Here is an 11,845-nt window from a genome sequence, read left to right on the forward strand (position 1 = left end):
GCAGGGACCATCCGACCAGTATCCATCATGGTTGTTCAGCCGCACTGGTCCTCGACCCAATAATTGATGGATTCCACCTTACACGAGTCCTCATGGATGGTGGCGGCAGCCTCAACCTGCTTTATCAGGATACAGTGCACAAAATAGGAATCGGTCCATCAAGGATCAAGCCCACCAAAACTACCTTTAAAGGAGTTATAACAGGTGTAGAGGCCCGTTGCATGGGCTCAATCACATTGGAGGTCATCTTCGGATCTCCGGACAACTTCCGAAGTGAATAGTTAATCTTCGATATCGTCCCTTTCCACAGTGGCTATCACGCACTGCTCGGACAAACTGCATTTGTGCGATTCAATGTGGTGCCACACTATGCTTTTCCCAAGCTCAAGATGCCTAGACCACGTGGTGTCATCACAGTCAAAGGAAACACGGAGTGCTCCCTCCATACTGAGGAGCACACCACGGCCCTGGCAGCAGACGTACAGAGCGGCCTTCACAAGCAGAACCTTAATTCGGCGGCCATGCTCTCAGACACCGTCAAACGAGTCCGGACTACTCTGCAGCAGGACAGTCCAGCTCGTTAGGAGCTCGACTAGCAATTCGGCCTTCGTCTCAGTCCCGACCAAGTGGCGGCATACGTACCACGCATACATAACTACGCACTAAAAATACCATGGGCAGAGATGTAGGCATAACCAGACTGTGGTCCACAATATGGCTCGACCTTCCCTGGACACACATACTCTTACATTTCTTTTTATCCTTTTCAGGTTTCTTTTTCATAGGCCCCTCTTGACGGCCTGATAATCGGTCCTTTCGAAGGACGGACATACCAAGGTGACAAGTAGCACAGACGTGTGGGGGAATCTCTAGATGTTCTTCTTAACGATCATTCTACCGGTTTTAAGGACCCGTACGTAGCTCCCCCTTGTTCTTGGCATGTTAAATAGCCACTGATTCTTATCGCACTATTTATACAAATACGCTTTGACGTATTAATCAAAATTATAATGGAAACAGTTTGCGGCTCAAATTATGTGCCACTAGCTTACTACTTCATTTTATTTCCCTATTCTTATCGGTTGCATCCGTACACTTTGGTATGCCGTAATTCGCCAGGGGCTTTATTGCGCCCCATACTATGGCAACAAGTCCGAACACTTTTACAGTATAGTTCGGCCCCCGAATTTAGCATTATATGCATCGGCTCCGAATCATGTCTTTGGTCAATAGTTGGGTTGCCCGGCTCCTGTGCTTACTACCTTACGTTCTGCTCTATCGGCTAGGATAGTAAAGGGAGAACTACTACGATTGTGTCCTGGTTTATCTAGATGAGCACCTCAGTAGAGAAAGCTGAAAAATGACTGTCATGATGCGGCGTGAGCCGGTCAGCTCTTCGGAGGTTAAAATCTCTTGCGATTTTTTCCGCATTATGCGACGGATCGGCCTTCACCTGATCAGGTGTCTACAGCACCCTAGTCTGGACCAACGAATACTAGGGGCTGCGCCTACATTTCTATTGTCAAACTCCTATGGCTAAGTGAGGGTGATAAAGCCACATAGTCCGATTGCCTGGTTTGTTGCGCTAAACACCTCCTTCAAGGACCAATTTCTTGGATCAAGAGTGTTTAGATTTCCATCCCGAACACCCCTGTACTACCTATGTGGGGGCTAAAGCAAATGACTAGCCAACTCTCAGATTTAATAAAAACGGCCACACAGGTGGTAAAATTCAAAAATAAACAACAAGCATTATATTACATATCAGTCTTGTTTTCATCATACGGCGCAGGATAACATGAAGGTACTAATTCAAAGATAATGACTTTTAAACACTTGCCCTCTACAATGTGGGATCCCTTGAGGACATCATCAAAATACCGCTCTGGCATGCAGTGCTCCTTGCCAGCGGGCGCTCCCTCGGTCGCGAGCTTGACGGCGTCCATCTTCGCCCACTATATCTTGACACGGGCAAAGGCCATCCACACACCTTCGATACAGGCCGACCGCTTGATGACATCAAGCCAGGGGCAGGCATTGACTAGCCGCTTCACAAGCCTGAAGTAGCTGCTGGGTATGACTTCGGCAGGCCATAGCTGGAATAATAAATCCTTCATGGCTAGTTCAGCCACCCTATGCAGTTCCACTAGTTGTTTTAGCTGATCGCTAAAGGGCACCATATGTTCTGGCGCAAGGTATTGCGACCAAAAGAGCTTCTCTATCGAGCACCCCTCTTTGGCTCGGAAGAACTCCACAGCGTCGGCAACGCTGCGCGGCAGATCCGCAAATGCTCCTGGAGAACTCCAAATCTAGGTCTGTAAGAGAAATCTTCTCTTCACATACTTCATCTGCATAATAAAGGCCTTACCCACCGCGATTTTTCTGGCTTCCTGGATTTCCTGGAGGGTGCCCTGGGCTTCAACCAGGGCATCATGTGCGCTCTGGCGGGCCCTTGCAAGTTCGGACTCTTGATCCGCAATATTGCGCTCCAAGGACTCGCATTTCTGCACAGTGTCCTGGAGCTCCTACTGGACCTCACCAACCCTGGCCCTGTGTTTCTCACGAGCAGCTTGTTCCTTTGCCGCTCTCTCCTGGGCTTCGGCCAGCGCCTTCTTGAGGGCCTCCACCTCGGTCTCCGCTCCTAACAAATATCATGGCACTATGGTCAGTACAAATCATTCATCGCTTCTGGATCTACAAAAGGTCATTGCATACCTTGATGATCCTCCAGCTGTTTTTTCATGCGGCCGAGCTCTTCCTCGGTCCGCTCCAGACTCTACTTCAGTCCGGATACCTCAGCAGCATGAGAGGTCGCAGCTAGCAAAGACGCCTTCTTATTCACATAGAAACATATGGTTAGTCTCCTGCGAAAATTAGTTGATCCTCTGTCTAGCTTTTCTTTTCAAACACCAGGCAGTGTCTTAGGGGCTACTGTCTATACTATGACATTCTTTTCATACAATTGTGTCGCTTACCTCAAAGCCTGTTAGAAGGCTTGTGCAGGCTTCGGTTAGTCCTCTCTTGGCGGACTCAATCCTCTCAACCACCGCACAGAGGTCACCGGTGGAATCGGTGCGCCTCCTTCTTTCGAAGGAGGCTGCTTGCCGGATTCCGGAGCCGTATAGGTCTTTGGGATCATATTCGGCCGGGGGCCGAATTGGATATGGCCCCCATCGCCAGTCTCCATGGGGATCTGCTCCCCCATGTGTCCGGCGGCCCAGGTATCATCCTCTGGCGCCACCGTGACAGCCTCATGTGCCTCACCCTGGGCCGGGAGGGTCCTTCGGGACAGTACTTCAGCGTCCTCCGTAGCCTTTGGAGAGGAGGCCGCCGGAAGGACCCGTTGTCCATCACCTTCGGATCCACCAAATTTCCCGAAGATGAGGATCGCTCAAGGTCGAAACGAGCCGGGCTGCAAGTGCATGATTTAACTTGTTAAAATTATGAAGTCAAGAGGCTGGGTATTTGTGTGCGTCTTCGAGTACTTACGATTCGGCTTCAAGTACTTACGATTCGGCTAGGGGGCTTATCCCTGGGGCACCATGATAAATCTCCAACATATCTATAATTTTTGATTTTTCCATGCTATTATATCATCTGTTTTGGATGTTAATGGGCTTATTTATACACTTCTATATTATTTTTGGGACTAACCTACTAACCCAAGGCCCAGTGCAAATTGTTGTTTTTGCCTATTTCAGTGTTTCGCAGAAAAGGAATATCAAATGGAATCCAAACGGAATGAAACCTTCGGGAGAGTTACTTTTGGAACAAACGTGATCTAGAGGACATGGAGTGGACGTCAAGCAACCAACAAGGAGGCCACGAGGCAGGGGGCGCGCCTACCCCCATGGGCGCACCCTCCACCCTCGTGGGCCCCTCGTGGATCCACTGACCTACTTCTTCCTCCTATATATACACTACAGGAAACAGCTACTTTGCCGTCTGCCAAGGCAGACGGCAAAGGCATGGAAGGCGGACAGCAAAGGCCTTTGCCGTCTGCCACAGACGGCAAAAGGCGCCGACAAGGAAAGGATCGGCAAAGACCTTCTTTGCTGTCTGCTTCCTGACGCGGACAACAAAGGACCCTTTGCCATCAGCGGCGGACGGCAAAGAAAGCAGACGGCAAGAAACTCGCTGTTAGTCCGCTAGGTGGCTAACGGCAGTCTTTGCCGCCCGTGGCTGACGACAAAGAGCATCAGGCCTTTGCCGTCTGCCACTGTAGGCAAATTGACCAAATGGTCAGCTGCCAGAGAACACAGGTGGTTGCCACATGGCTTCTTTGCCGTCCACGGCGGACGGCAAAGAGCCCATTGCCGTCGGTGGCAGACGGCAAAGAGCCTGCATTGCCTCTTTTTTTCTTTTTTTCTTATACTCAACCATTTTCGCAACAAATAGATGATACATATATAATTTTCACATGGCATGTTCACAGCAAACATACGAGATATCCAACACATATAATTTCATCATAAATGTATAGTTCCATCAACCAAACATAGCAAGTTCCACATACATACATCCAACCATACATATTACAATATTGTCATCAAAGCATACATGCATAGTTCATCGATACAAAAGAAACATAGTTCATCCGAACAAGCACTCCATGTATGCAAGCTTCCATGAAGCGAATGAATTCTGCAAAATGGGAAATAAGAAAGTTAGAAGAAGAAGATTAGCAGAAGAAGAAGAAGATGATGATGAAGAAAATGAAGAAGAAGAAGAAGAAGAATATATGACATCTATGAGCTAATTTAGGTGAAATTGATCGTTTGTGAGCTAACATATGTGAAATGGATCGTTTAGGAGCTAACCTAGGTGAAATGGATCGCTTATGAGCTAACTTAGGTAAAATGCATCATTTTAGAGCTAACCTAGGTAATATGGATCATTCTGGAGATAACCTAGGTAAGATGGGTCATTTTAGAGCTAACTTGGGTAAAATGGATCATTTATGAGCTAAGTAAGGTAAAATGGGTCATTTTAGAGCTAACTTAGGTAAAATGGATCGTTTATGAGCTAACTAAGGTAAAATGGATCATTTTAGAACTAACTCAGGTAAAATGGATCGTTTATGAGCTAAATAATGTAAAATGGATCATTTTAGAACTAACTTAGGTAAAATGGATCGTTTATGAGCTAACTAAGCTAATTATGCCATTTTTGACATAAGTAAGCTAAGTACATGTCATTATTGAGAAAACCTAGTTAACTAAGCATATTAGAGCTAACTTTTTTCATTTTGGAGGAAACAAAGGTAAGTATAGATCGTTTTAGAGCTAACTTAGCTAAAATGGATGGTTTTGGAGGTGAGTAAGCTTATTAAGTCATTTTGGAGGAAATAAAGCTAAGTCTAGGTCTTTATGCATTTGTTAAGCAAAACACTAGAGAAACTTACTGTGATCATGGAAGTGTGGGAGCGGGCTGGCTCGTGCCGGTACCTGGAGAAGCATCGTGCGATGCTTGTCTGGAGTTACGCTGCACCAAAGATCATTTCCAATGTCTCGTTAGCATGATGACACTCAAATGTTTAGACTAGCAAGTAGTGTCCGTTCAAATTAAACTCACCGTCGTCCTAGGAGCAACCACTGGCATCGGCGGAGCGGTCTGACCGGACTTCTCGCACACAGACTGCACATTTGGTTTTGACGACTCAGTCATACTAGTTAGTAATGAGACAAACACTACATGAATGTTTTGGCTAATCAGCAGAAGAAACTTACCACAAGGAGCTCGTACATTGCCCTTGCCTGCATGTCATTCCGTGCCCTCTCCTCCTCCGACATCTTTGTCATCCTCTCCTCCAACTCCCGCCGCCTCTCCGCCGCCTCCGACAGAAGTTTCTCCGTTCTATCTCTCTCACTCTGTATAGCAGCCTACAACACCACTCCTCGTTAGCATTTGTAATCATTGATGGAAGCTCACACAATGTAATGTAGAAAGATAGCTGAGTACGTATAACTAACCTTGAAGGCGAGTTGGACTAGCCATTCATGAGGCCTTATCTCAGGAGCGGATCTCGACTGGCGCACCTTGATCTCCGGGAGAGTGCTAGGACAACGGAAAAGTCCATCTCCAATGGCTATCGAGCCATGGGACCTCCCGCCACCAGCTATCATCACCAGCTCTGGATCAATGGGACCCTGGATCGGGTTAAAGTCCTCCCCTTTCCTCCCCTTCCCTTCATCTCTATATTTCATGAGCTTGTCATGGGAGGAGATGTTGGTGAAGTTGTTTGCATCATCAAGGTCAGACATAGAGAATGCCTTGACTTCCTTGTAAGAGGCACTATGGGCCATGGCATAGAGGTCGTACACCTCTGGCACCTTATCTGCCTTATTGTAGTGTGCCTGAAAGAGAGAAACAACGTAAATTAGTAATTAAAGGACTCAAGCTACCATGATGAATGAATTGGATGAATCATGAAGCAAACCACATACCCAGTTCCGCCCGAACTGATATAAGTTGGAGCTGCCTTGATGGTGTGGCACACCTTCCATTTGGGCACGTTTGTCCTTGGCCGCGTTGTGGACGGCTAGCCATTCTTTTGAGCAGCACTCATTGACCAACACCTCCCAACAATCCATCTGATCCGCACACCATCTCGGAGGCGCCTAAGTTAGCAAATAGAAACTTGAGCGCTACGGCTATGAATTAATAAATGAAGGAAGTAAGTACAAGGCCTTAAGAATTACCTTCATGTATTGCTCCTTACTCAGGAACTTCTCGCGGCACGCCGGCTTGGGCTTCTTGATACCACGCAAGGCGTAGTAGTCTCGAATAGCCTGCACCCGAGCCTCGTGTCGTAAGTTCTGTAGTAGGCGCTTGTAGACGTTCTCAATAACATTTTCCGCCTCCTCCTCGTATCCCTCCTCACACCTATAGAATGTCTGCAATCAAGTGAGACAATATTGATTAGTACAATTAATAAATAGATAGTTGAAGATTTTTAATTCTGTAAAGGAGAAATTACCTGGAACTTTTTGATCACCACGTCTGCCCTCGTGTTGCACAAGACACCATCGATAATCTAACCCGGCGGGGCCGGGGCAGCCAAGTAGTGCTCCCAGCTCAATCCAAGCTCTGGAAGCCAACCCTCACCAGGCAACGTGACAAACCCCGCTAAGTTTTGCCGGCAAAGCACTCCAAGGACAGAGTTGGGCCGGCGGACCTTCTCATGGTGGTCCCAACCGCTGCAGCATGACAAGGTCAACGCTTTAGATATTTGAAGAAACGTGAATGCAGAAGGTACAAAAATATTAAATGCACTTACCTCTCCCCATCATGGAAAATCAACCGCCTCTGCTCGCGGGTCGCCGGCATGGACGGGAGCCGTGTACAACCACGCTGGTAGACGGTGCCCCCCTCCTCCTCAATATCAGTTGGCTCCCCGCCATCATCAGCATGGCCACTCGGCCCCTCAGGCTGATCCGGCCAGGTACCCCATCCAGATGTCTGCTCGTCCGGGGTCTCACGGGCCCAACTATCATGGGCCGAAGGCCCGTGGACCCAAGGCTCGTGGACCGGAGTCCGTGTAGCCTCCTCCTCGGACGAGTCCACCCTAGCAGTCACGTGCTCGGGTGAAACAGCTGGGGGTGGCGGCGAGGAAGGCACCCTAGCAGTCACCCTACCACCTCTCCTGCGACCACTTGCTCTAGCTCCTCTCTGCTTCCCTCCCTTTCCTCGAACCCTGCTGGGCACCACGGTTGACGAAGAAGGGCCCGACGATGTCGCCATACTATCCAGCAATGCTCATCGGATTTGTGTGGGTGGAACGGAAGACCTCCCACCAAGCGTCGACGAAGAAGGGGCCTCAGAGCGCTCCAGACCAGCACAAACCATCTTTCAACACCTGCCATGACAAAGACTAAACGACATTAATACAACATAAAAAAGTACCGACATGAATAATAATATATGATGTTTTTCATGACAAAATCAAAAAATATATATGGTGTCAGGGTGGCGTGTCGGGGTCGGGGTGCCGTGTCAGTGTCGGGGTGCTGTTTCGCGGTCTGGGTGTCGGGGGTCGGGGTGTCGGGGTGTCGGGGTCTGATGTCTAGTACACAACCTTCTTCTTGTAGACGTTGTTGGGCCTCCAAGTGCAGAGGTTTGTAGGACAGTAGCAAATTTCCCTCAAGTGGATGACCTAAGGTTTATCAATCCGTAGGAGGCGTAGGATGAAGATGGTCTCTCTCAAGCAACCCTGCAACCAAATAACAAAGAGTGTCTTGTGTCCCCAACACACCCAATACAATGGTAAATTGTATAGGTGCACTAGTTCGGCAAAGAGATGGTGATACAAGAGCAATATGGATAGTAGATAAGGGTTTTTGTAATCTGAAAATATAAAAACAGCAAAGTAACTAATGATAAAAGTGAGTGTAAACGGTATTGCAATGCGTGGAAATTAGGCCTAGGGTTCATACTTTCACTAGTGCAAGTCCTCTCAACAATAATATCATAATTGGATCACATAACTATCCCTCAACATGCAACAAAGAGTCACTCCAAAGTCACTAATAGCGAAGAACGAACGAAGAGATTATGGTAGGGTACGAAACCACCTCAAAGTTAGTCTTTCCAATCAATCTGTTGGGCTATTCCTATAAGTGTCACAAACAGCCCTAGAGTTCATACTAGAATAACACCTTAAGACACAAATCAACAAAAACCCTAATGTAACCTAGATACTCCAATGTCACCTCAAGTATCCGTGGGTATGATTATGCGATATGCATCACACAATCTCAGATTCATCTATTCAACCAACACATAGAACCTCAAAGAGTGCCCCAAAGTTTCTATCGGAGAATCACGACGAAAACGTGTGCCAACCCCTATGCATAGGTTCATGGGCGGAACCCGCAAGTTGGTCACCAAAACATACATCAAGTGAATCACGTGATATCCCATTGTCACCATAGATATCCACGGCAAGACATACATCAAGTGTTCTCAAATCTTTATAGACTCAATCCAATAAGATAATTTCAAAGGGCAAAATCAATCCATTACAAGATAGTAGAGGGGGGAAGAAACATCATAGGATCCAAATATAATAGCAAAGCTCGCGATACATCAAGATCGTATCACCTCAAGAACACGAGAGAGAGAGATCAAACACATAGCTACTGGTACATACCCTCAGCCCCGAGGGAGAACTACTCCCTCCTCGTCATGGAGAGCACCGGGATGATGAAGATGGCCACCGGAGAGGGATTGCCCCCTCCGGCAGGGTGCCGGAATGGGTCTAGATTGGTTTTCGGTGGCTACGAAGGCTTCTGGCGGCGGAACTCCCGATCTATTGTGTGTTCTGGAAATTTTAGGGTACGTAGGTATATATGGGTGAAAGAAGTACGTCGGTGGAGCTTCAGGGGCCCCACGAGGCAGGGGGGCGCACCATAGGGGGGGCGCCCCCTACCCTCATGAGCACCTCCCTTGGCTCATGACGTGAGGTCCAAGTCCATCTGGTAGCTTTCCTTCCAAAAATAACTTCTCCAGTTGATTTCGTTCCGTTTCGACTCTGTTTGATATTCCTTTTCTTCGAAACACTGAAATAGGCAAAAAACAACAATTCTGGGCTGGGCCTCCGGTTAATAGGTTAGTCCTGAAAATAATATAAAAGTGGATAATAAATCCCAATATTGCCCAAAACAGTAGATAACATAGAATGGAGCAATCAAAAATTATAGATACGTTGGAGACGTATCAGGGTCGGGGTGTGGTGTCAGGGTGTCGGGGGTTGGGGGTTGGGGTCGGGGTGTCAGGGGGTCAGGGTCGGGGTGTTAGGGTGTCGGGGGTCGGGGTGCTGTGTCGGGGTCGGGGTGCTATTTCGGGGTATGGGTGTTGGGGGTCGGGGTGTCGGGGTCGGGGTGTGATGTCAGGGTGTCGGGGGTCGGGGTCGGGGTCTCGTGTCGGGGTCGGGGTGCCGTGTCAGGGTCGGGGTGTCGGCAGTTGGGGTGTCGAGGGTCGAGGTGTCGGGGTCGGGGTCGGGGTGTGGGTCGCGGTCGGGGCACGTGACAGCCTTTTCTTCTTCTCTTCTTCTCCTCCTCCTCTTCCTCCCTCCTCATCCTCCTCTTCTCCTCTTCCTCCTCCTCCTCCTCTTCCTCCCTCCTCCTCCTCTTCTTCTTTTTCTTCTTCTTCTTCTTCTTCTTCTTCTTCTTCTTTCTTCTTTTCTTTCTTCTTCTCCCTCCTCCTCTTCCTCCCTCCTCCCCACTTCTTAAAACTAAAACTAATCTAAAATGAACTAAACTAAAAATAAAAACTAAAACTAAACTAAAACTAAAACTAAAGTAAAACTATAACTAAAGTAAAACTATAACTAAAACTAGGGTTTCCTCTTCCTCTTCTTTTCTTTCTTCTTCTCCCTCCTCCTCTTCCTCCCTTCTCCCCTCTTCTTCTTCTTCTTCTTCTTCCCCTTCTACATATTCTAGCACTAAACCTAAACTGAATCTAACACTAAAACTAAACTGAATCTGACACTAAATCTAACAGCAAAAAAAGAAAAAAAAGAAAAAAATAACTCACTGGATCGAGCGGCGGCGACGGCGGCGACGGTGGCGCCGGGGAGGTGAGCGGCGGCGCCGAGCCGGCAGGGAGGCGGGGGCGATGGGGCCACAGTGGCGCCAGGTGGTGGGCAGGTGGAGGGGGCACCGGGGCGGTGGGGCGGTTGGGCGGCGACATGGTGGGGCGTCGGGGCAACGGGGCAGGGTGGGGTGGTGGGTCGGCGCGTGGGGGGAGGCGGGGTGGTGGGTCGACGGGGCAAGCAGTAGCGGGTGGCGGGGGCGGTGGTGGGTAGTGGGGGCGGTGGCAGGCGGCGGGGGCGCCGGCGGGGGTCTGGGACGAAAGAGGGAGAGAAACAGAGAGAAGGGGCAGGGTGGGGCTCGGCCTTTAGTTAGGAAGAATCTTTGTCGTCCGCGCACCCTTTGTCGTCCGCTTTGTTTCCTCTTTGCCATCTACTAGCAGATGGCAAAGAGGGGGGCCGTTAAGTTTTCCTCAATTACCTCGTTTAGTGGGGCCAGCTATCTCTTTGCTCTCAGCCAGCGGACGGCAAAGAATCTTTGCCGTCCGCCAGCGAATGGCAAAGAACAGGCTGATGGCAAAGACCTTTGTCGTCTGCAGTTCTTTGCCGTCAGTTTTCCTTAAGCTGACGGAAAAGACCTTCTTTGTTGTCCGCCAGCGGATGGCAAATAAGCTAATTCCAATAGTGATATATATATATACCCCAAAAACATCCAGGAGCACCACGAAACCCTATTTCCACCGCCGCCACCTTCTGTACCCAAGAGATCCCATCTTGGGTCCTTTTCCGGAGCTCCACCAGAGGGGGCATCGATCACGGAGGGCTTCTATATGAACACCATAGCCTCTCCGATGATGTGTGAGTAGTTTTCCTCAGACCTTCGGGTCCATAGTTATTATCTTGATGGTTTCTTCTCTCTCTTTGTATCTCAATACAATGTTCTCCTCGATCTTCTTGGAGATCTATTTGATGTAACTCTTTTTGCGGTGTGTTTGTCGAGATCCGATGAATTGTGGGTTTATGATCAAGTTTATCTATGAACAATATTGGATTCTTCTCTAAAATCTTTTATGTATGATTGGTTATCTTTGCAAGTCTCTTCGAGTTATCAGTTTGGTTTGGCCTACTAGATTGATATTTCTTGCAATGGGAGAAGTTCTTAGCTTTGGGTTCAATCTTCCGGTGTCCTTTCCCAGTGACAGCAAGGGCAGCAAGGCACGTATTGTATTGTTCCCATCGAGGATAAAAAGATGGGGTTTATATCATATTGCTTGAGTTTATCCCTGTACATCATGTCATCTTGCCTAATGCATT

The 11,845-nt window shown here is 48.3% G+C and overlaps 1 protein-coding gene across 1 annotated transcript; it reads right to left on the bottom strand.

Annotated features, from left to right (window-relative positions):
* Positions 1–5,409: 5,409 nt before the first annotated feature.
* Positions 5,410–10,692, bottom strand: LOC147965262 (uncharacterized). The gene is made up of 6 exons (XM_087530376.1): positions 10,537–10,692; positions 6,447–6,620; positions 5,973–6,356; positions 5,730–5,882; positions 5,575–5,637; positions 5,410–5,484 (listed from the first exon to the last, which is right to left on the bottom strand). The coding sequence occupies exons 1-6, from the start codon at positions 10,690–10,692 to the stop codon at positions 5,410–5,412; spliced, it is 1,005 nt and encodes a 334-aa protein (XP_087386502.1).
* Between the last annotated feature and the right edge of the window lie 1,153 nt (positions 10,693–11,845).

The sequence above is a fragment of the Triticum urartu genome, chromosome 6A, assembly GCF_056163025.1.
Source record: "Triticum urartu cultivar PI428250 chromosome 6A, HENAU_Tu73, whole genome shotgun sequence".
In the NCBI taxonomy this organism is placed as follows: domain Eukaryota; kingdom Viridiplantae; phylum Streptophyta; class Magnoliopsida; order Poales; family Poaceae; genus Triticum; species Triticum urartu.